At 44.5% G+C, this 25835-nt stretch overlaps 1 protein-coding gene across 2 annotated transcripts in view; it reads left to right on the forward strand.

Moving 5' to 3' along the window:
* Window positions 1-13973: 13973 nt before the first annotated feature.
* Pcdh19 (protocadherin 19) overlaps window positions 13974-25835 on the forward strand; it is a 101616-nt gene continuing 89754 nt past the window's right edge. The window contains exons 1-3 of one of the 2 annotated variants that reach the window (XM_074064419.1): window positions 13974-17865; window positions 20710-20850; window positions 21517-21844. In XM_074064419.1, coding sequence (XP_073920520.1) covers window positions 15719-17865; window positions 20710-20850; window positions 21517-21844 — 2616 coding nt within the window. In that variant the 5' untranslated portion in view covers window positions 13974-15718. The remainder of the gene's footprint in view (window positions 17866-20709; window positions 20851-21516; window positions 21845-25835) is intronic. The other variant, XM_074064418.1, reaches the window with a different exon arrangement.

Genomic DNA, 25835 nt, shown 5'->3' on the forward strand with positions numbered 1-25835 from the left:
CCTGGTGTGCAGATTGAATAGTGCCTTGCACTCCAAAATTCACTGCGAATTTGGCCCTATTTAAACATAAGATCTTTTTTTTTTTTTTTTGGCAGTATGGGACTTGAACTCAAGGCCTACACCTTGAGCCACTCCACCAGCCCTTTTCTTCTTATGGGTGTTTTTGAGATAGGGTCTCATGAAATATTTGCCTGAGATGGCTTTGAACCGTGATCCTCCTGATCTCTGCCTCCAGAGTTGCTAAGATTATAGGCGTGAGCCACTTGCTCCTGGCCTAAAAATAAGAGCCTTGCAGATGTAATCAAGTTAAGTATATGAGATTAGGGTAGGCCTAAATCTAATGACTAGTGTCCTTACTAGGAAGGGAGATTTGAATACACAAACACAACATGTGATGGTAACAAACTGTGATGGCAGAGGTAAGAGATTGGCAGTGATGCAGCTATAATCCAAGGAATACCATGGACTGCCGGCAATCACCAGATTCTTCTCTAGAATTGTTAGAGGGAGCATGGCCCTTCAGACAGCTTGATTTTAGACTTCTATCTTCCTTAATTGTGAGAGAATAAATTTCTGTTGTTTTAAGCCACCCAATGTGTAGTAATTTGCATGTGCTGGGAAAGGAGTGCACCTGGGTTTCACAGAGAGTGAGCCCCAGTGTAGTGTCTATCTTTCCAAGATACCTCAATCCTTGTGAGTAGCCTTTCTTCATATATTCTCACTCTCATACGTAAAAATTAAAAAAGCATTATCTTTGGGGTTTATGGTATTTTGTGTTTTAGGGCATTGAAATTATGAGGAGGTAGGTGACAGATCGGAATGTGAAGTGGACAGCAGTATAAAAATCTCATATGTGTTGTCCAGAAGAGAAACTTGCTGTACTGGGCAATCTATGACATGTAGAGAACACATTCTTCCTTTCTAGTTCCCCCCACTGAGACTGTCTCAAAACAGAGCTGTAATGAGCACTAGCTATCTCTGCGGGCAACCTATGATACAATTATGATAATGATGATAAACATTTATTAAGCATCCACAGTGCAAGGTGTTACTTGTTTAAAATACATAAAAGACTCAATCCCCACCGTCATAGTGTTGTCATAGTATTGGCACAGTGTGAGAACAGGCACTTTACGGTCAGTTAATGCTTATCTGCCTACACAACAGACCATAATCCTATGTCCTTATGGATTTGTTTTGTGAACTGTTCTACTGTACTAGTCCTCATGACTGTGCTTGACGATTATAAATATTATGGACTCTGGAATATTTGGAATTAGTTGTAGCTGGACAACCTCAGGGATAAACTTGATGGACTCTTAGTTACAGCTCCAAGTCTGATTTAGCCACCTGCTGTGACTTCCCATTGCTCCTGTGACTCCAGCCAATTGTGACTGCTGACCTGCTCCAAGGTTTACTAGTTAACCTCAGTTTCTGGAACTAGAGCTGTATCTCCTCCACCTGGGGTTGGGGGTATTTCTGTAGGGATTTTCCTTACCACACTACCGCCAGTCACCTTACAGCTAGAGTAATTAATTTATTCTCTTGTCTCAGAAAAGTCATTTTATTTGGAAGCTTCCTGATTTTGAGGGAGGTATTTGACTGTGCAATGGGGTTTGGTTTCTTGGCTGCTGAATGAAATGTACAAGGTTAGTAATAATATATCCTTAAATAGGCTTCTTGTATTCTCGACAAGCCACAATTAACTACTTTTATGATTAATAAAATAGTGCATTAGTAACCTATGTTTGTCCAGTGCTAGAACATGATTAATCTTGTGCCCTACTAATTCTAGCTCTTTTGGTATACCTCTCATTTGAAAACATGGAGCTATTAAGAGAGAGAGACTGAGAACCTCCTTGTTAATTATACCAGGGGCCCACAGTGCTTTGTAAGACCTAGGAAGCATGTGGCAGCTGGTTGTCTGCTCTGGCTTCCTATCTCCTCATCCTGTGCTGCATGCCTTGCTACTTACATCCTTGGTTATCTGAGCTGCTGGTGCCTGGTTTGGGGCCATAATAGTCCATCCTCATGGCAGACTTTGGTTGTGAAACTTGGCAGAAGATAAAAATGCATTTAGTTGCTTAGTCTGATATATTTTTTGTGCTCAAGGAAAGCATAAATCATTGCCTTTTTGTAGATAAATGAACCCTAGTGCAGAATGCATAGGTCTTTGTCTTAGGCCATCTGTAGTACTAATGACAAAATATCTAAGCCTGGGTAATTTATAAAGAACAAAAATTTATGTCTCACAGTTTTAGCAACTGGAAAGTTCAAGATCAAGGTGCTGTAGGTTTGATGTCTGGTGATGGCTATTCTCTGCTTCCTATGTGGTACCTTCTTGCTATGTCTTTCAGTGGGGATGAATGCTGTGTTCTCACATGGCAAAAGGAATGAAAAGGCAATACAAAATTTAGAAGGCCTAGCTGGTTTCCTCAAGCTCTTTTATGAAGTTGCTAATCCCATTCATTAGGGCTTTGTTTTCATGACTTAATCACTTCCCCATCACCTTGGAGTTTAAATTCCAATGCATGAATTTTGGATGGACACATATATTCTTACCATAGCAGTATAATAGAAAGGAACGATCCTCTGAACTTTGTTGTTGGTCCACATGTCAACACTAAAGCAAGTTGTGGATAGCACCAAGAGAGCTACTATTTTCTAGATCTACTCTTCAAGTAAGGCTTGTTTTGTGTTCACATGGAAAAGATTGGTTGCTAGTGTTGGTCATCTGGCTGCTTCTAGGCATATATTTAATTTTCATTATGCCAGGGCAGGGCCTAAGAGAGACAAGTCATAGGCTTCGAGTACACAATACCTCTGGTACAATCATAAGATCTGACAGAGGTAGAAATTGTGGGAGTACACAGGAGAGTTCTGTTTCAATCCCCAAGAGTATGCAAATCTTTGCAATACATGGTTTTACAGATATACTTTAAGAGTTTCCAGAATTAATCAATTTTCATTTTTACCACTGGGTCTTATACTAACCTCTACCTCTTAGTCTTTTCCATATTCCATATAACCTTTTGACAAAGCTCTTGTTGTTTATCCTAAGTCCTTCCTAGTCTAATATCTAGCAAATATCTTGAAGAAAATCAGGTTGTGACAGGCGACCTCTTTCATTAGTGAATGTGTAGCAATGTAGACTGCATTAGATGGTTTTTAGGCCTTATATTAAAGGCTTCAGAGGGGCTTTCCTTGGTCATCTGCTCTAAAATTTGTTTCTCCATCCTCCATTTTTTGCATAATAGTTAAGAAAACATGATCTAGGGCCAGATGTCCATTCTCTGGCCCTGCCTACCACTAAAAGCAAATCATTCAGCCCTTCTACATCCAATTTCCTCACCTATCAAACAGACATAATAACATGTACTTCAGAGGACTGGTTGCAGTGTATAAAGCACTTAGAACAGTGCCTGACTATTCTCTTCCTCCTCCTCTTTCTTTTCTTCCCCCTCCTCCTCCTCTTCTTCATCATCATTATTTGAGCCTAGGTTGTATCTTTCATGTCACTTATCATGACTTGAAATTGTTGTGGGTGTCAGTTTGTCTCTTTTTGAGGGGTCTCCCCTTCATTTTTAAAAAAGTTGTATGAGGGCAGAAATTGTGTTTGTCTTGTTCATTCATTGCCTAACACAGTGCCTAGCACACAGTAAGAGCTCAGTAAATATTTGCCAAGTGAATGAATGATGATTTAAGGAAAATTTCCTAAAAATATAGAGTCATATTTCATTCCTGCAAGCTCCCATTACCATAGAATCTCTTTAGAATAAAAAGGCTTCCAGGTTTCAATAAATGGAACATATTATTTCAAGGAAGATTTTCCATACACAAAATGCCAGGGAAGCATGCTCCAGACAGTCTTATATGTCAGTCCTTCTTTTTTATTATTACCTTTGCCTTTTCTAGCTATTTCCAGTTTGGTCCACTAATGTACCCTACCTTTAGGCCTATGTCCAGAGCCTCACTTAAATATCCAAGCTATAACTAAGGCAGGATGATTGAGGATTTAGTCTAGAATACAAAAATTATGAAAGTACAAAGACATTAAGTAACTTAAGTGTGTTATGTGAAACTATAAAGACCCCTTACTCTACTATGAAGTATGTTAGAGATGAACCCTGGGTGTTTGGATTACCTCCAAGTCACAGATCCTGCTCACTCTTATCACACGTGGCCAGATCTGCTGGGGTCAGCACAAAAGTCCAAATGTGTGTGTTACCTGGAATCCTCTGCTGACATATCTTGTCTTCTGCTTCCATGAAACATTTTAGGACTTAATGAATTCCTTGGACACAATGCTTTAGACGTCCACCTACTGTCACTGATATCTGCCTCCTGTACTTTACAATACTTTGGTCTCAGTGTTGCTACCCAGTTTAGCAACACTTTTTCCCAAGCTCATAAAAGTTGGCTATTTTGGTATATGTTGTACTAGAACTTGACTTGTGAAAAAATTAGTGAGTTAAAAAGTGGATGAAGGTTAAGGAAGCGAACCCCATTATTTTGAGAAATCACAAACAATAAAAATGTTTGACAACAAAAAACCTTTGACAACTCCAATGGCTTTCAGTATAAGGTTCTAATTCTTCATTACAGCAATCAAGGTTCTGCATGATAGCCTGTACCTACCTTTATATCCTCAACTCCCATTATTCTACTGTATAAACCTCTGTAGTCAGCATGTAAAACATGAAATGCTTTACAGGTAGTATCTCCCTTTGCAGGCATCATTGCATATAATCCCACAATTTTATGAAATAGACATTATATTAATTTGCCCAAGATCATTGAACTAGGGAAATGGTAGAACCAGGATGAAAATCCTAATCTATTTAGCCCCAGAGCTTGTTCTCTTAATGACTCCACCACAGCACTTCTGTAGTATTTGTAGAATAAATACTTGAGCCCAAGTATATCCTTAATTGTTTCCACAATACACAATTTACTGCAGCTTATATGCTTTCATAAATACCCATTCCCTCATTGGAAAGACTTTCCTACAGCTTCTAGGTCATCAGTCACCCCTTTGTAACTTGCTTTATGCCAATGCTGAGCACTGTTGCTCTGATAAGTACATTCTGTGTTTCTCTTTCTTCTTTTTTTTTTGATATGGGGTCTTGCTGTGTGGTCCAGACTGGGCTTGAACTTGCAATCCTCCTGCCTCAGTCTTCTAAGTGCTGGAATTATAAGGGGTGCACCACCATGCCCAGCTAGTTCTCCTTTTTTGATCTCTTAATTAGACTCTAAGGTAGGACTCATGTCTCCCACTATTAGGTATTCTTAGTCTTAAATATCAAGTGTAGGCAATCAATATTTTCTGATGACAGTTTAAAATGGAAGTTAAAAATTAAATTTATACTAATAAATAATTATAATTGATAAGAGATCTGTATTACATAATTATGTATCAAAATGTGAAAGTTCTTTCATATGCAAATATTAATGACCAGAATGAGAAATTGAGGGAGAAAGAAAAAAATAGGTAGTCATCATCATAACCATCATCCTTACAAATAAACCTAATTCAGAAGTTGGATTATCTTTTTATGTCTATTGTCTATTTTAGATAAATTTATGCAAAATTGTAGAGCTCAGGAATTAGTTGGCTAAGCTGAACATAATTATTTTGCATTTATAGAGCAATTTACATTTACAACGATGCTTCACAATTGTAATGTCTACTGGAGATCAAACAAGACTGAGCAGGAAACCTGGGAGGGTCTTCAAAGGCTTCCTGATGACCAGGGACTGCCTCTGGTAGGAAATCTTTGGTTAAACTCTAAGGTAGAGCTCCTTTCCTCACAGGAGAATCAGATTTCATTGATCTCCATGTTCCAAAGCTGTTCATAAACCCTGCTGTTCTGGATGTGTGACAGCTATTTATTTCTAAAGGAAAAAAAGAACTAAATTAAGCATCTTTATTTTACTCACCTTGGCTAGGAAAATGTAATGCTATATTGGAAGAGGTAATAGTCCACTAAGTAATATTCAGAACCTTCAGTTATAAAGGAAGGAGGCATGAATCTCCTGGAATGTACAAGAAAAGATGTGAAATTCAATGTTGTGAATTCTTTTCTGATCCTTGCAGGTGATTACCTCTGCTGGGATCTTAAACAAGAGGGTTCACAGACTATGAGATCAAGTACGTTGCTCCATTAAAATAACCCCCCTGTGTCTATGTAGATATAGATATATGTATCTTCTATGTATATACAAATGACATAACTTCTATCTTCTCTACATTAGGAAGAGAGGTCTGGGTGAAGACATCTTCACGTACATTGCATTGAGATCAGATTGGCCTGATCTCTGCTACGGAGCATGCAATTTGATTACCTCGCTAGTGTTCACTTATATTGCATGACTAACAAAATTATTAATAGCTTTAAAATTATTCAGGTCCTTAAAGATGCAGTCACTACCTTCCCCTCTACAGCAGCGAATCCTAAACTGATTAGAAGTTGCATAGCAATTTTAATTTTTAAGTGTATTTTTCATTAATTTAATTAAGCCTACTCTTGCTCCCCTGCAGTGACACCAAGAATCACAAGGGCTTGCCTGTCTCTCCTACCACACCCTCCATGGATGGAATAAATGAGAGCCAGTCTTTTCTCACATCTCAACTTCAGGCTGAGTCTGTCTTTTCTACTTTACCGTTTCTTCCGGAATGACCCTGCTCTTGACCCTGGGCATGTAATCTGAGAGCTGGATGGGGGTGGAGCATGAGGAGGATGTTCTGGAGCTCAGCAGATGGATCCCAAGAGCACAATGGTTTACCAGCCCTCCTGTGATTGTTGCCAAAACGCCTTCCTGTTTTCAAAAAAGTCTCGCCCCCTGCTCCCTTTGTTTTGCTCTGCTAGGAGACTGCAGTTCTGATTTTGCTAGGAACTAAATCTGCTTTTTCAAGGAAATGCAGCTGCTTGCTTTGGTGGGTGGCTGGAAAAAGAGGGAATTTTCTATCCTCCCTCCCCAACCTCCTTCCCATCCCACTCCCATGTGAACTCCACTGGCTGGCTCATCATCTCACGAAGCATTGATTTTAGAAGCTGACTATTTGCTTTTGATTGTTTGGCTGGGCTGTAACAAAGTCATTGATGGATCTCATTTTGAGCTATCATCTTGTCCACTCTTTTCGGTCAGCTTTCCAGAACTGATTGCTATTACCCCAAATGAAACTGTACAGCCAGACAGCAAGGCTTTCTGAAGTTCCACTGTTTCCCAAGGCAGAGAAATGCAGAGCTACACAGGCCTCAAGCTGAGCCCATACCCCTCTAAGACTGTTAGTTCTTACCAACCCATCATTAGGCACAAGACTTAATTTAATCACTGCTGCTTGGGTTGATGTCTCTAAGTAGATATTGTCTGATACTGATGTCGCTGCATTTTGTGATCTTTGCTGAAAGAGACCAACCCAACTCAGCCCAGCTGGTGTCTCCTGTGATACAGGACACTCTCTCTACCCCTCCCAACTCCCAGCTTTTGGAAAAAAGGTCATTGGCCCTCTATGGCCATTCTAGATCCTGCTGTAGGCAACAGACACAAATTAATATGCTTTTCCCCCAAGCCCAGTGCACCAATATGCAGACTCTTGGATCCCAAATTGGGATGCTTTCCCAGCTGGCAAGTCATTGTTTTCTTCTCATTCAAAAAAGGTGTATAAACTTCCCTGCTGCTAAAATGATTTTTCTGTCATTTCTGCTCTGTCTGTCCTCTTTGTGGTGCTCTCTCAGCCTCCTTCTGGGATCTCCCTTTTTCAGTTTACTTGCCACTGCCCCAGGGCTTGTCAACTTGAACAGATACTGTGCATTGTGCTGTTAGTGGCATACGTGACATGCCTTTGGTACTTACTTACATTGCTAGCCCAGGTTGTGTAACTGCAGCTGTCAAACTGGCAGTTCTTCATGTTTATTAGTTTTCTTTCTTTTTTTCTTAGACATTAACCAACTAGTAAGTTTCCTAGTTTAGTGAAAAATCAGTTGGTGGAGCAGCTGGAACTCCCAGGGAGTTATACAAGGCCTCTCCTGAGATTTGGGTGAAGCGTTGGAGAAAACCAAGAGCAAATCTAGGCTTGGCCACCTAGAATTTAACAGTATACAACAGGTCTGGTGCTTCACTAAGGTCATCTTTTGCCCAAAATACCTAGAGAAGCCCAGGATATCAGCTCACCAGATTGACATTTGTGCTCCTCTTACCAATTCTTTGGTTATTATTAATAATTTGAGCTTAATGCAACGAGGTGCTATAGTGTGAAGTTCATATTCTCACCCCAATTCCAGCACCATATATCTCTAGGTTTTAAAAGATCTTTTCTGAAGGAAAAAGATTTGTTTTCTCCAGTTTTGTGGGCATCTTCAAAAATCAACCATAAGACCAAACACCAGATAAGTTTTTATTTTTATTTACTTGGAAAGCTGATCTTCAAGGGCCTATTCTGTAGGGATGATATTTTGGTTAGTCTTTCAGCAACCTCAATCATTCCTCTCAGCGATGTTTTGGCCTCTTGTCCTACCTAGCCCCACTAGAACCATTCCAGAAGCAGCAGAAGAGACTGTCAGAGAATCAAAAGCCAAACTCCTATCAGGAGCTCTAATGTGATAGAGTTGCACAAGGTATAGAGAGGGTCCCAGGATATATACACTAGTCTGCAGCATTAGAGGGTGGGGACAGTGATGCAAAAATATATAATAAATAAATAAATAAATGGATTAGCCTAATAGAGGGCATTCTGTAGTCTGCTCATTTTCAATTGCTTCCTCTTTTTAACATTGTGGTTCTGATTTCAATTGGTTTTCATGGTTTCTAATTTGGGGATTTTTTTCAAGTTGTCAAAAGGCATTGCCTCTGGAGGGCTGTGGAATGTCACTCTTACCCTCCTCTTTAGGATGAAAGAGGTAGCAGTGGGAAGGCTGGGCATGATCTGATCAGAGTGTCTTTGAAGAGAGAGCTATCTGTTTTCAAGAGTGCTGCTGGTGGTGGGAACAATAACAGTTGGCACGAGGTTGCACCTAGGAAACTGTCGTTTGGGATCTACTTGGAGAGAATTCACATGAAAAGACCGAGGCAATAATGCTGAGAGTCCAAATGGTGCTGTCAAAACTTCACAGGTGATCACTGCAGGGTAGTACAGAAGGTGTTAGAGAGCAGTGTCATTTATTGAAATGTATCTGCTGACTTAGCCTTTGTTGATTAAATGGTTCCCATGATGTGTGTTTATTTAGGGACCTTTATGAGTTTGGCAGCAGCAGGGGATTGGTCCTGCAGGAAATAGCCTTCCTAAAGAGAAGGGATCAGGCATGGAGGGGGTCTGGACAGAACTTGTTCAGGGATCTGGCCTTGTCAAAATGGGAAGACTCTGGAGTGATTAACAGCTTTCTTCTCAGTCTCTTTTTCCCCACTGTCCCCCACCTCTTTTGTGTTTCTTGGAAAAGGCAGGTGTCAGGGTCACAAAGAACAATTTTAGCACTTAAGGAACACTTTCTCTGCTTTGTTTATCTGCTGCAGCTCCTGCTGTCCCTGTTTTCCTATGTCATAGGGTGGGAATGAGGGTGGGGCTGGGCAGGAAGAGAGAGGAAAAAGTGCAAGGGACCTCAAAGACTTTTCTTGGCCCCCTTCTCTAGCCTTCCTGGTGTTTCAGGAGGGTCAGAAACAGTATCCAGAATAGTGGAAACTGCACCCCACCCCTGCCCAGCAGTCCATATCCCTGCCTGCTGCTCTTGATGCCTTTACTTGTGCTGTCTGGGACAGCAGGGGTGGTGGGGTGGGGTGGGGGTGGGGGGAGAGGCACACACTAGAAACAGAGCAATCCTTTTAGGTAGAAGTGACTAGAATTTCAGGAAGCTGTCAACATGCTATACATCATCTTAGTTCCTTTTTGAGAAATATTTATAGTACATAGAATTACATGCTGTCATTAAATTAATCAACTGAATTTTAATCGTCACAAGGGCAAGGTCCATCTTTAGAAAACTTCTCAGTCCCTAACACAATGTTGGGCACACAGCCAACACTTGTTGATTTTACAAGGGAAGTGGTTGAATTTTGTGTAGTGAGGTCATCTTGGCAAATCACTGAACTGCTCTGCAACTCTGTTTCCACATCTGCAAAGCGTCTTTACCTCGCAAAGATATTGTAAAGATTAAATAAGATGATGACTTTAATAATGACACTTTGCAGTTTTGTTCTGTTTACTCCATTTTCATTCTTTGAGTCTGTACTGTAGGCATTGTAACCTAAGTAAGGAGATCAGACCTGCAAGCAGGGGAACTATGATTGACTTGAGCTAGTTTTTAAATCGAGTTTTTCTTTCTAAAAGCATGTTGCCAGGCAGCTGGCACTCAAATTATTTGGGTGGAATGGGATGTCATGAGATAAAACAAAAGGCAAGCTACAGGATCGTCCACTTTTCTGCAGCAGGAGTAGAGAGAAGGAGGAGGTGGTGGAGAGCGGAGAGGGAGAGAAAAAAGGGAGAGGAGTTATTTGAAGGCTATTCTCAGAGGTTGAAACACACATCTTTAAAAATACATCTCAGAAAGCTCCCTTTGATTTATTAGGGCTACTGTCCCTCATATCCTGCTATCTTAGTTTTAATCTTTATGAATGAAACCTATCCTTATCAATCTTGGGGCAGCAAGAATTGCACACACATTGGCTTGATTTAAAGGTAAGGATTTCCCTATTTTAGTTTCTTTTGCCTTTCAGCACTATTGTAGCGGCATGGATGAAATTCTAAAGGCAAAAACTAAAATAAAGCCTTTACCAATTTTGATTCTGGCCTAAGTAGCCCAAGGAACTGTCTTGGCCTAGAAAGCTGGAGCTGATGCCTAACACATAGCTGGTACCCAGAGCATAGTGTTGATGTACAAGACAGATTTAAAAAAATACTAAGGATGGTCACTAGATGTCCCTCTTGTGTCTCTAAAGAAGCTGGGGAGGCGGGGCTCCCTTCAGGATGAAGTAGCTGGAGAAGCTAAAATGAAGAGAACTTTCCTTTTGTTTTTATTATCTACATGCAGAACGATTTTGTTCAGTTAGCTAATAAATTCCTGATCATGAAGGTGGTTTTGGCCACTCATTTAGTCAATAGCATTGTTGGAGTGCCTATTAGAAGAAAAGATTCTGCGAGCAAAGAGTGTTAGGATAATCTGTGGAAATAGACGGGGGGAATGGAAGAACTATCCTCTGTATGTGTGTGTGTGTGTGTGTGTGTGTGTGTGTGTAACTGTCACTTGAGCCTGGGGGTGGGGGTGGGGTAATGGGAAAGAAGGAAAGCAGATACATATGCCTTCTGCCCCCCTCAGCGTTTGGCCTTGTGTAAAAGCCGTTTGGTGGCTGGAAGTACTTGGGTTCTCTGCTTGAAAAAGAGGGGTGCCTGGAGTGTGAGCAAGGAGCAGGAAGCAGGGAAAGCGATGCCACAGCCTTAGTGAAGAGCGTTTGTCTTTGCAAATACAGAACATGTCTTTACAATGTGATTGCAATTACAAAGGTAATGACATTCTACATGAATTGAATTCTCCTATTTATCTTTAAAAGACAGCGGAATATAGACATTCTATTAGCACTCCCTAAGGTAAGAGGTCCGCAGTCTTCTTATCTTGTTGTGTGCATCTTTTCAGATGCCACGGCAATGTTAATCATTTTACCTGAGTAATTCTTCCATTTCTCGTTACCTGGGGGATTGTTAATGGCCGAGACTACTTCTCAGACTCTTTGCTCCCGCTCAATCAAGCCGTGGAGGCGCCAGTTTACTTTTATTGATCAGCGGGTTCCTGACAGCCTTCACCACAAGGAAGCAGCATCATCCTTTTTTAACTTAAAGGGGAACAGATCGCCTTAAAGTTTACAGCTAAAAGCTTCTAAGCATAGCATGCAAATATTTTAGCATGCTGCTAATTGTTCTGTTTAAATAGTCCAAGCAATATTTTAGAAAGCTGCCAAACGCCGAACTCACATCCCGTGATCAGATGGCAAACCCATTTCAAATGCCTTTTTAGGCCTTTTTAATTAGAGCAAGATGCACTTCATTCCCACTCGCTGACATCAAAGGTAAATAACTGTGATAAATCAAATGGAACACTTCCTTTAGCGGAGCTTTCGAGGTGCGCCCGCGCTGCCTGCCATGTTGTCATTCTCCTTCACTTCTCGACCATTTCTTCAACGGTGTCTGCAGAAAAACAGGAGGGCCACCGGCCTCCCTGGAGTCACCCTCTCTGCTGTCCACCCGCAGCTTTAAATTATCAAAATGAAATGATTCTCATTGCAGACATCTCGATTTTCCCTTACGTTCTGGGCTGAATTGCATTCTAACGTGAAAGAGTGAAACGATCCCCGCGCGGGAGGCGAATCAGGCTCCTGGCGCTCTTCCTTTGGCCTTTGCTGTACATTTAGAGGGTCGCAACCTCGCTTGCGAAATAATTCCTGTTGGTAGGAGGAAGCTGTCTTTCTTCACTCCCACTGCCAAGGCAAAGGCTGCTAAACTAGATTCTCTCGGAAGGAGATCTTTTTTTAAGCAGCTGGATTGCTTTTTGTAAGAAGATTGCAGTTTTGAGAAAATCCATTATATGTCCAAATGCCTTTTTCCTTTTCTTGTTTAATGTTTGGTAAAAGGGCAAAAGTGAGTCTTATTTTAAGCCTATAGGCGCCGGCCAATGTCGCTGGGCTAATTATGAGTTTGCTCACCCAAGACTCCCAAATACCAGAGACGACTTAACTCAGAAGGGAGGTTTACTCTTCCAAGAATTGTGAATTCAGAAACTGCTCCCCCACCCACAATCTATGATTTCAAAAAGAGAGAGAGAGCTAGAGAGAGAGAAAACTTGTTCGGCGGGGGTGCTTTTGATTCTTTCCGCTCGCGACCTTAATTAGGAACCTTAGATGGGGCGGGGAAGAGTCTCCCTCGGTTTTCGGAACGCCTTTGGTCCAAGAAGGCAGGCTAAGCTTGATGTCAGTCCTGGCCATGCCGGCCTCCCGCTTCCCAGCATTGGCACACGCCGCAGCCGCCACTGCCGCCCAAGCGGAGCTGGCAGCCCCTTGGGACCGAGGCCCCGTGGGAAATCCGGGGCGCCCAATGCACCAGCACCAGCTCTCAGCTACCCGGGACCTACACGGACCCCGCGCCCACCCCATATCTTCTGCCTGGATCCGGGCTCTCCTAGCTTGCCGCTGTGCTGCGCGGCACAACGGCGTCTGCTCCACCGGCTTTTCTCAAACGTACATTTACGGGGAGCCAAACTATCCAACAGGGTTGGGTGAGGGTCAACAAAATGTGTCCAGACCCCTTCGAGGCTCAGTCTTTGAGCCACAAATCCCTTTCATTAACAAGCAACCGACCAGAGCGAACCAACCCGACCAAGAGGCCCAGCCTGTGGAGGGGGAGGGGTGGGAGGAGTGCAGCGTCTTCCCTGGGAGAAAGAATGGGGGAGATGGTCTGGGTGGATGGTGGCCTTAGCTCTTGGCTAAAGTGAAGGCGCACCGATCAAGAGATGAATGAGTACACCAGGGGCGCTTTCTCCTTCCTTCCCTTTCTTTCTTCCAAGAAGAATAAGAAAACAGAGAAACCGAGAAATCCACAGCGATGAGACAAAGGAGAGAGAGGGAGAGAGAGAGAGAATGTATGAATATATTACATTCAGGATATGATATGTGAGGGAGATAAACACAGCAAGAAAATCAAATCCTCATCTTTTCTACAATCATTGCACCAGAGAGGCGAGAGAGCAGTTCCGGGGAGACTGCGTTTCAGCACGGGGCACAATCCCACCCGCTCCACCCTGCCCTCTTTTCCCTGTCCCGCCTCCCTAGACTCCCCCAAGTGCTAGGCAGGTCGGGGTACTACTTGGTCCGGCCAGTGTGTAAGTTTCCGCTGGGCCCCGCCCCTTCCCGCCCCCCTCCCGCCTTGGTCCCGCCCCAAGATCCTGAGCCCGCTGGGCGGCGCGCTGATTGGCCAGAGCCTGGCGTAGCTGGGCTCGGCAGCTTGGGCTCTCTCCGGCTCTCTCTAGACTCCACCGCCAGTAGTTTGCGGCATCCGGAGGAGCAGCAGCAGCAGTAATAGCGGCGACTGGTGCAGGGGGGAGGCAGACCAGCGGGAGCAGACGGCAGCACAGCTCCAGCGAACCATGCCTGGCTTGCATGGGGGGCCACTGGCATCCGCGTCCCTAGCCCGGCGCCGGCCCTTGGCGCGTTGTCCTTCGCGGCATTACAGCTGAGCGGATTCACCCGAGATCCGAAACCTCACACCCCAACCAAACCTGTCTCTTCCTGCTCGCTCATACTCCACACTCACACTCCCCATACCACACACTCACTCATCTTCTCTCATACATTCACACACAGTCCGACACAGAACGATACAGACGAACGTTTTGAGCACGCGAGCGCGCGCCCTGGAAAAAGGCAGCCCAAGGCAGGGCGGGCGGCCAGCGCTTCTTCGGGAGAATGGAATCAAGAAGCTCCTACAAGTAAACTTTGGCAGCGACAAAATCGTCGACGGTGGCAGCTGCTGAGGCGGACCCCAGCGACATGAGACTGAGCTAGGAGCTAGGAGACCTTCTTCCGCCGTGGCGGCGGCGGCGGCGGCGGCGGCGCGGCGGCGGCGATCGTTGGAGAGACACCTCAGCTCAAACCCAAGGAGGAGGAGAAGTCCCTGGTACTCCCGGCGGCAGCCCCGCCTCTCTTGGCCGGTACTGTTTGTCGCTTCCACTCCCCTCCCTCTACCCTCCATCGGGCCATTGGAAGGACCAGGAGTTTGATTTCCTTGGACAAATTGCCATCTCCCCATTTTCACAAACTTGATGTGGAGGCTTGGGTTGCGTTGGTAACTTTGATTTGCGAAAAGCAAACGCCCGCAGCCCCTCAGCTGTTTTTTGTGTGTGTACTCCGCGCCCACCTCAGATCTTGGACGGACGCGCCACCCCAAACCCTCCGACGCCAACCTCAGCGCGAGGGAGAGCGCTTTAGCAACGCCAGCCGTTTACCCCTCCCCCTTCCTCTGCCGGCTCCCCGGACCGCCCTCCAGCTCAGCCAGATCCCCAGGCGCCCACCGCCCTTGCCAGCAACTCAGGCTCCAGCCTGCGAGCTTCCTCTCTCCCCAACAGGCCTCCAAGAGGCCAGTGTGGCCCCCCCGGACCCCGGAGGGCGCGTACCAGGCGGGTCCTCTCTCCGCAGTGGGCTGGGAGCGCTGGGGGGAGGTCCTTGCGCATGCCAGGTGCACAGACAACGCGCTCAGCAGCCCCAGTGCGGGTGCGCTGCTGCGGGTCAGACAGTGCCTGAAAGGCTACACCCTTACTGCCTTCCCCATCTTTGTCCCAAGTGTGGTCTGAACTCAGCCGCGTGTAGTCTGGGCCGCGCAGACGCCAGCCGAGCCGCAGCCCTGCGTCGCTGCGGCCAGTCGCGCTCCGCTAACTTTGAAGGGGGAAAACTGAGTAGCAGGGCTGGAGGGTGGGGGCTCGGGGCCGCGCGGCGCTTCCTCGGCCCCTCGGAGCCCCCGGGCCCCCAGCGAACCGCCACCGCGTCCACTGCAGCCTCAGCATTGGAGCCGGCTCGGGTGTACCCCCCGCGCCGCCGGGCCGCCCTGGGCCGGACTCCTCCCGCGGCCTCCGGGGCCACGGGGCGCGCGCAACAGGCGGCCCGAGCCAGCGGGAAGCTGGAGCGCCGGCGGCGTCGGCCTCGGAGGGGTGTGGAGAGGCGAGGCCAACAAGCAGAGCCCCGCGCAGCCATGGAATCGCTCCTGCTGCCGGTGCTGCTGCTGCTGGCAGTACTGTGGACGCAGGCGGCCGCCCTCATTAACCTCAAGTACTCAGTAGAAGAGGAACAACGAGCCGGGACAGTGATCGCTAACGTGGCCAAGGACGCACGGGAGGCGGGCTTCGCTCTGGACCCCCGGCAGGCTTCCGCCTTCCGCGTGGTGTCCAACTCCGCTCCGCACCTGGTGGACATCAATCCCAGCTCCGGCCTGCTGGTCACCAAGCAGAAGATCGACCGTGACCTCCTGTGCCGCCAGAGCCCCAAGTGCATCATCTCTCTGGAGGTTATGTCCAGCTCAATGGAGATCTGCGTGATTAAGGTGGAGATCAAGGACCTGAACGACAATGCGCCCAGTTTCCCGGCGGCACAGATTGAGCTGGAGATCTCGGAAGCCGCCAGCCCTGGCACACGCATCCCTCTGGACAGCGCCTATGACCCGGACTCAGGCAGCTTTGGCGTGCAGACATACGAGCTCACGCCCAACGAGTTGTTCGGCCTGGAGATCAAGACGCGTGGCGATGGTTCGCGCTTTGCTGAACTCGTGGTGGAGAAGAGCCTGGACCGCGAGACGCAGTCGCACTACAGCTTTCGCATCACTGCACTGGACGGCGGCGACCCGCCGCACCTGGGCACTGTTGGCCTCAGCATCAAGGTGACCGACTCCAATGACAATAACCCTGTGTTTGGCGAGTCCACCTATGCTGTGAGTGTGCCTGAAAACTCGCCTCCCAACACACCCGTCATCCGCCTCAATGCCAGCGACCCAGACGAGGGCACCAACGGCCAGGTGGTTTACTCCTTCTACGGTTATGTCAACGACCGCACGCGAGAGCTCTTCCAAATCGACCCACACAGCGGCTTGGTCACTGTCACCGGTGCCCTAGACTACGAAGAGGGCCACGTGTATGAACTGGACGTGCAGGCCAAGGACCTGGGTCCCAACTCTATCCCGGCACACTGCAAGGTCACCGTCAGCGTGCTGGACACCAATGATAACCCACCGGTTATCAACCTGTTGTCCGTCAACAGCGAGCTTGTGGAGGTGAGCGAGAGCGCCCCCCCGGGTTACGTGATCGCCCTGGTTCGGGTGTCTGATCGCGACTCGGGTCTCAATGGACGTGTGCAGTGCCGTTTGCTGGGTAATGTGCCCTTTAGGCTGCAGGAGTATGAGAGCTTCTCCACTATCCTGGTGGACGGACGGCTAGATCGCGAGCAGCACGACCAGTACAACCTTACGATTCAGGCGCGAGACGGCGGCGTGCCCATGCTGCAAAGTGCCAAATCCTTTACTGTGCGCATCACTGATGAGAACGACAACCACCCGCACTTTTCTAAGCCCTACTATCAGGTCATCGTGCAAGAGAACAACACCCCCGGTGCCTACCTGCTCTCTGTGTCAGCCCGCGATCCGGACCTGGGTCTCAATGGCAGTGTCTCCTACCAGATCGTGCCATCACAGGTACGGGACATGCCTGTCTTCACCTATGTCTCCATCAATCCCAACTCTGGTGATATCTATGCGCTGCGGTCCTTCAACCATGAGCAGACCAAGGCATTCGAATTTAAGGTACTGGCAAAGGATGGCGGCCTGCCCTCCCTGCAAAGCAACGCCACAGTGCGGGTCATCATCCTCGACGTCAATGACAATACCCCGGTCATCACGGCCCCGCCTCTGATCAATGGCACTGCAGAAGTCTATATTCCTCGAAACTCCGGCATAGGCTACTTGGTGACGGTAGTTAAGGCAGACGACTACGACGAGGGCGAAAATGGCCGAGTCACTTATGACATGACCGAGGGCGACCGCGGCTTCTTTGAAATAGACCAGGTCAATGGCGAAGTCAGAACCACCCGCACTTTCGGCGAGAGCTCCAAGGCTTCCTATGAACTTATTGTAGTGGCCCACGACCATGGCAAGACATCTCTCTCTGCTTCTGCGCTCGTCCTAATCTACTTGTCCCCAGCTCTTGATGCCCAAGAGTCAATGGGCTCTGTGAACCTATCCCTGATTTTCATTATTGCCCTGGGCTCCATTGCGGGCATCCTCTTTGTCACTATGATCTTCGTGGCAATCAAGTGCAAGCGGGACAACAAAGAGATACGGACCTACAACTGCAGGTAGTGCTAACTTTTCTTTCTTTCTTTCTGTGTCTTGGATGAGTTAGGTGTGTATTTGTATCTGTGTGAAAACCCCAGTGATTTTGTTTTCTATTTAAATGCATGCAGCATATTCACAGTGCTTCTTTGTGGAGGGTGAAAAGTTTGTGACAGTCCAAGTTGATCAATTCTTTTGATCTGACAATTTGCTGGAAGACAATCATTTACTGTTTGAATAGATTCTGTCACATAATGATGATGAGCAGAAAAGCAATTATCATTTTAAAATTTGCACAGCTGTCTCCAATGAAGTTATGGTAGGAAAAATGAGGGAGAGAGAGGGGATGAAGGGAAAAAGGAGGGAAGAAAGAGAGAGAGAGAGATATAATATTTTCAGCAAAAACACACATTTTGATTTTGATTTCTGGGGGGGCAGGGCAGGGTGTTTTGGGAACAGGTAGGTACTGAAAGGAGAGTGAGTACAGGCAACTCCCCTGTCCTGCTGTCTGTGGGCATAAACTCTGGAGAAAGCTTGGGAATGGGAGTGAGATGGGAAAAAGAGGGTAGTGGGGAGATGGAGCAGGCATGTGTGGGGAAGCAGGTGATTAGTGTTTTTTTAGTCTATTCTTGGCTTTGTTTTGTATCCAGTTTCTAAACATCTGGCTATATGAAGTGAAATTCTGTCAAGCATCTGTATGTTTTCAAATATCTGGTTGGTGGGTATGTGGAGACCAAACATCCCAATGGGGGACAAGACTTTGCATCCAGATGTTTCAGTAAAAATAGCAATCTTCTGGAGTTGGTTGTGCTTTCCTCTCATGTGGGACTGTGCTGTGGCATTAAGATCTGGTGGCTACCAGTGGATGTCACTATGGGCTATTGTGTTACAGTTTCTCTTGAAGTGTGTGTAGGGTGTGTGTGTGTGTAGGGTGTGTGTGTGTGTGTGTGTGTGTGTGTGTGTGTGTGTGATTAGAGGAGAGGAGAAAGGAGAGAAGAGTAATGTGGATACTCATTAGGAGAGAAGGGGAGAGAAATGTGGAAACTCTGTGTAGTAATATTTTATAAAATCCTGATTAGTACATTAGAGGCTCTTGCTGAAGTCTTTCCTTATAATTTGATAGAACAAATAAGTCTAACGATTTCTAGAATCCAATTTAGGATAATCCATATACAATTTTCCAGCAGTGTCTCATCGAAACAGTTGAAAAAATAGTTGTTTCTTTACTTTGCTGAAAATGAATGATGCTGCTATTTCCAACCAAGGTGTGTGTGTGCTTTTAACACACCTATACATCCAGTGTGTCTTTTGTGCCATCTGTGCTTGCATGTTAATCAGTCAAAATATGTTCCTGAAGGTCCGATTCATATTTGACACTGTCTGAAATATACACTTCTATGAATCAGGTCCCCCTGAATATGTAACAGCCATGCAATTATTGTTTCCCTTTTACTATTCTCTGCATTACACAAGTTAGTAGACAAATGCTAACCACACATGAATATCAATCAGGTGCCATAAAAGAGCAGCTGCAATGCCTCATAAATGCTTTAATCCTGTTACTAGTGAAATGGCCCTGACTTTTCTTTCCTTCAGCACCGAGTCATTTCAGATGGGAGAAATGGAAATTAATATTGCTCTTACCTTTGAAACCTGTGACTGCCAGTGGCAATTTTTATAGGAGGAAAATGCAGGGTCAATAAAATTTTATTTATATGGCGATAATGATAGTGGGGACTCTTTTTAAGGCATTTTCTCAGCATTGTGTAAATGCATAAGACCCTTTCCTTGATGAAAAAGAAATCAGCTTGTAATAAAGATATTGAAAGCTTTGCCACCTCTTGGTGATGTATGACTAGAAGTAAGAGCTCTTTCTGAGAGCTTGCCAGGGAGGTCATTAAACTGGGAGGAGAACATTTGAATTGGGAAAAAAGTGCAAATCTCAGTGCTCTCCAACTTCACCCAAATGTGTATTTTGCAAAGCACTCTCTTCCCTGTGATAGTTTGGGATTAATGAAGTACAGTTTAATTAAATAATTGGTCAATACAGAAAAGACTGTGCATTGAATGCCTTGGCTGAATAATTGGATGGGGCATTGCCAAACTTACCCATCATGGGTAAACAAAATGATTTAGAATTTCCCATTGATTCTGTGAACAGATTAGAGAAGAAAATCAACCTTAGCCCTGGAATTTGGGAGATTTTATCTGCTTCTATGCCTCAGTAGTATCAGCTTGCCATCATTGCAAGTTGGCCTGGGCACAGAGTAAAAGGGCAACTCAACTGCTTAGCTCTAGATAGATCCTGAGGACAGAGCAAGAATTTGCCTCTGTAGATATGCAATCTCGCCATGTGCTCAGACTTCTAGAAATCTAAAGTTCAGGAGTAGAGAGTATCTTTCCATGTGATTAGTCAGAGGTTTCTTGTTCTCAGCTTCTGCAGAGCCTCTTCCTGAAATGCATTCATTAATGAGACTTGTGAGATGATCTGCAATTGCTGCTTGAATTGGAGTCCCTTTTTGTATTCAGACAATTAGCTTTGTCAAGCGAGAATACAGGCAGTCTTTTCCTTGTAAAGACCAACCTGTATTGCTTAGTAATCCTATTGCTTTGCTGATTATTGCCCAGAAATTGAATTTTCAAACAATAAGCTGAAATCAGTATGTGCAAAGTAAAAATCTAGCTACATTTTAATGTATTTCTTTTGACAAGTCTCTTAATGCTTGGTGTCTTTGGTGCACGTTGCTGGGTCTGTGTCAGTGTTAATTAAATTGAGCTCTTTATGTTCCAGTTGCAGCACAGCTGCATGTAGGTACACCTGAATGGAGAAGGATGCTGAATGCACTAACCTTTAAATTCCTTTGCAGTAATTGTTTAACCATCACTTGTCTCCTCGGCTGTTTTATAAAAGGACAAAACAGCAAGTGTCTGCATTGCATCTCGGTTTCTCCCATTAGCGAACAGCAAGACAAAAAGGCAGAGGAGAAAGTGAGCCTAAGGGGAAAGAGGTAAAAAGGCATTTCCCCTCTTTCAAATGGGGTTGGCTATCACATTTCTCTAGGAAAGGAGGGGGATGGGTGGAGAGTAGAAGGGAGCTGGGCTAGGGCAGGGAGGAGGGTGTGGAGGAGAGGAGCCCAGGAGACTTCGAGAAGTTTGGGGTCTGATCTTCTATCTCAGTCCAGAAGTGATCAGGTCAATCATAGAGGAAGCTGATGGAGGGTGTTTGCCACAAGGCAAATGCCTGGAGGAACTGGCAAGGGTGTTAGTTTTTATTTCCTTCTATCTCCTCTTCTGTTAAATTGGGACTGGCTCCTTTGGGTTCCAGGGAAGCTCCAGATTTGAGTATTTTCAAGCTTTCTCTCCCAAAGGCTCAACTTTTCCCATCCCCCTACCCTTGCTCACTGGCCACTCTCAGTGAAAATTCCAAATCCAAAGTATAGGAACTCTTCGGGAAGGGGTCAGTGGGAGGATACTATGTTTAATATTAAAAACTTCATGGCCCTCAACTTGTTTTCACATGTAAAAAGCACAGGGAGAAACCTGATGATGTAATGCGCCAGAATAAGGAGCTGGAGCAGAGATGGGGTGCAACCCTCTGGGGTGCTTTATATTTGTTAACTAGTGCATGTTTTGGGAGGGTGTTACTGATTCATGCTCCCGTTTTTGTCACATAGAATTGCTGAGTACTCCTATGGGCATCAAAAGAAATCAAGCAAGAAGAAAAAAATCAGTAAGAATGACATCCGCCTGGTACCCCGGGATGTGGAGGAGACAGACAAGATGAACGTTGTCAGTTGCTCCTCCCTGACCTCCTCCCTCAACTATTTCGACTACCACCAGCAGACGCTGCCACTGGGCTGCCGCCGTTCTGAGAGCACTTTTCTGAATGTGGAGAACCAGAATACCCGCAATACCAGCGCCAATCATATCTACCATCACTCTTTCAACAGTCAGGGCCCCCAGCAGCCAGATCTGATCATCAATGGTGTGCCTCTGCCTGAGGTGAGTTCAGCTGAGTGGCTCTGTGAGGTATTCCCACACCTCCTTGAGCTGCTTGCTATGCCATGAGCCACTGTGCTGGCACTTTCCCTAGCAGGGGTGGGGGAGAAATTCACTTTTCCATAGGCTGGGTTTGCTATCAGTGCTTCATAGGGCAAAGGGTAACCCAACATATAGGGCTTTTGTGTAGGTATTGGGACTAGGAATCAAAGGGATCTGAGCCCTTGAAATTGCTGGGTTGTATCCTGGCATAATACAAGCTTGTTCCATCTGTTGAAAATATGGCGTGCTTGACAGCCAGTGGTACCAGTGTGCCAGTTGAAGTAACTTAAGAGTCAGCAAATAGTGTTGGAAATACTTGGGCCCAATTTCCTTGTGTGAGTGATTCAGGCTCCTAAAACCCCCTCTTGGTTCTGCCCCTCTCACACCTCCATTCTCTAACACCTTGCCAAGAATATGGATGGGATGGATGGTTAATGGGAGGCAAGCAAAAAATTAATAAAGCAACTCTGCCATTTTTTAGCAGTTCTGGTAATAGCGTTTGACAGTTGAGGAGGTTGAAGCTGTCACTAATATGAACCTTTTGGGAATTAGCTATGGATTTGAGTTAACTGTTTCCCTTTACTGTAAATGAATGCTTTCAAATGGAAGCATTTTTTAAAAAACATTGTGGTCATATGTTTTTACTGGCTATTGCTGGCTAGTTCATGGTATTAGGGTGATACACAGATGATGGTGGGTTGGTGGCTTGATGGAAAGTTATAAATAAGTTTTTAAATTGATTTCATGTTTCTATGAATTGCTTAAGTCCCTCTTTGGTTGGAAATTTGATGCATTGGGAGATGTATGCCCTCAACCAGGCCACTAATAAAAGAAATACTGTTTATTTGAAGAGCACCTTTACAACCATTGTCTCATTTGAAACCCAAAATCAGGTATCTTGATAGATTGCTTTTCAGTAGATGATGAAACAAAGGTCCAGATATGCTAAGGGACTTGCTCAGACTCACAGAGCAGGTCATCAAGAGAGGGAGGCATAGCTCTCTGCACTCCATGGCAAGTAGTGTTTCAGTGGTTCCTTCCTGCCTCAGAAATAACTTAGTCTGACATACCCAGGCAATATAAGATGGCCCATTGTGTTTCTATGAATTTTGGAGGGCACAGGGGCTTTAGGACCACTTACATTAATTGCTTCTCCTAGTTACTGAAAAATAATTCCCACCAGAATCAATGGGACAAAAACCAGTACTTTAAATGAGCAATGATGGTTTTGTGCAGGTAATGAAAGCACTATCATTTTCATCCCAAACTTAATGATTTGTTGAAAGTCCAGTACTATGCTAGGTAAACTCAGTTTTAATTAAGTCCTTGGATACAGCTAGGGTCTCAACCATAGACTACTTGAAGAATTACTTGTGGATCCCCAATAGTTCAGAAATGTAGAGGGATAGGTAGTGATGTATAGCAGAATCAAATAGACCCAGGGGTCACCTCTTGATATGGAATCTCTCTGAATCTCTGTTTTCTCATCTACAAAATGAGTACATCTACCATGCAAGACTGTTCCAAGAAAAAATATAACATTATGTATTATAAAGAGTCTGGCTTATAACTATCTTTAAAATGGTAGACAACTAGAGAATCACTGTTGGCAGTGATCTGCTCACCTGAGTATATCTCCATAGGTTCTTATAACCAAAGAGAAATTTAGGTTGGTTCTATTGATAAGACCTACAAAGTAGGTATGGCCAAATGATTTACACTGATCATTAAACAATGGAGGTAAAGGTTGTAGGTTCAGTAGCTGATAGTGCTATTGCTTGGGGAGATGGACAAAACTATCGAATCCTGAGGACTTGATGATCATTTTGCAAGTAATTCAAGGCACCACAGAAATGTGAGGCTTCGTGTTTATGAAATATGAAGAAGAGGTAGGAGATATATGACTATGATTGCATGCTTTACCCAAGAGCTTGGTGGACTTTTCTGAGATTCTTCTGAATGCAACAAGTATTGCTCCAATTATTTAGAAAAGCCAATGTCTCAGCTCTGATGTTGTCTTTGACTCACAAAGACAAATTCCTTATTTAACAATACTACACAGATCTTTTATATAGGGCTAAGGTGGATCCAACATTGCATGTACTAGACACCGTGAGGTTAGGAGTACATTTCCATCATGGAAAGTTTATGGCTCAGCATATACCAGGCTATTTAATGTGTATTGTCATGAAGTCCCGAATGGGGAATATGACAGTTCTTCTTTTCTTCCATACTAGAAGTTGATGAACATGAAGTGGATAGAAGAGCAGGAATGACTGATAACATTCATTCAGCTGATATTTTTTGAGTGTCTACTCTGTATAAAATGCTGTGAGTTACAAAGATGAAAAAAGATAATGGATGCACATTTCATGGTGACATAAGCAAGTAAATAGATGATTAGCAATATGGAATGCTAATCTTGGCATAATAATATTCTGATTTTTTTTTCTACCTTTTCCTCATTAATTAATTAATCCACCCAAGAAAACAACATTTGTTAAGCAATTATAGGACTGAATGATAAGTGCTATGATGTAATAAGTATAATATTCTATGGAAATTTATTAAATCGTGTTATGTCACTTCCATTGTCCTTTATATTATTTCATTAATCCACCCTTTCATTTGTTCATTAATTCAACCATTTAGCATTTATTTACATTTATAATGTGTCAGACAGTGTACTTAGCATTTGTCCAGGATATAAAAATAAAACATTTGATCTTTGATCCCAGACAGCTTAAGGGAAACAGACAAGTAAACAGGTATTTTCAATTCAGGATAACATCTCTTTCCTGAGCATATGTTACATTCTTACTTTTCGGAGTGGGACTAAAAGTCACTACCCATTAGGTTCCTCTGCTGGGCTACCTTTTGTGACAAAGCCACTCCCTTCATTAATTGTATAGTCAGTGATAGAGCTTACTTGGAGATGGCATTGTAGATGAGTGTAATCAGAACTGCTGTGCTCGCTGTGTGCTGCTTCCACTCCATCGTACTGTAAAATTTATCACTATGGCATTAGATCAAATCGGTAAACATTTTTAGAGTAGTCCACTGTGCTCAGCTGTGTAGCAGATACCATGGGAATTCTAAATAAATGTAAGATGTAACTTCTGCCCTCAGAGAGTTCACAGTCTAGTTAGAGAGCTCACATGATTTCACTGGCAAGCAATACAAACAGAATTTTTAAGCTTCTTAGTACTCTTTTTTTTCTTCCAAGGCAGCCCATCCTTCGTTTATATGTAAATTTACTGTTAACTTCTCAAAGTTTGGTGCAGAATTGAGAGTGACTTTCTTGGGCTTTATGCATATGCGACCAGTGCTCTACCAGTGATCTCCATCAGCCCTGAGGATGACTTTTGCATCAGTGTGCAAGCTTAACCACATCTGAACATTGTTGGCTCTAGAAACTAAAGGGAACATGACTTCGAATGCAGTTAGGTAGGTAGGTAGGTAAGGTAGGGAGTGGAACATTATTTTAGAGAACTGGAATTTAGCTTCTCATATTGCAGAGCTAATCTTTTTTTTCTTTTTGCGGTACTGGGGTTTGAACTCAGGGCCTCACACTTGCTAGGCAGTTGCTCTACCACTTGAGCCATTCCTCTAGCCCTTGCAGATCTAATCTTGCATCAAATTGTATATCATTATTTATCTGTCCTCTGGTGTTGGTTGGGAAGTCAACTATGCAGATTTTGTGGTTTTGTATACAGATTTGAGAAGGCAAAGTGGAAGATGCCTTTGTTGTTTACAGAAGACTTTTAGAATTAGTCATGCCAGGTATCTTTTAAATATTTTAAATTAGATTTGCATTCTTTGGCCTTCTGGTTTATTTAGTTTATAGACTTAGCATGAGTGTGTGTGTGTGTGTGTGTGTGTGTGTGTGTGTGTGTAGAAAGAAAGTGGATAGGAGGTTGAAAAAGAATGGAAAAGAAAGACAGTAGGTTTG

This window comes from Castor canadensis, chromosome X, assembly GCF_047511655.1.
Source record: "Castor canadensis chromosome X, mCasCan1.hap1v2, whole genome shotgun sequence".
Taxonomy (NCBI): Eukaryota; Metazoa; Chordata; class Mammalia; order Rodentia; family Castoridae; genus Castor; species Castor canadensis.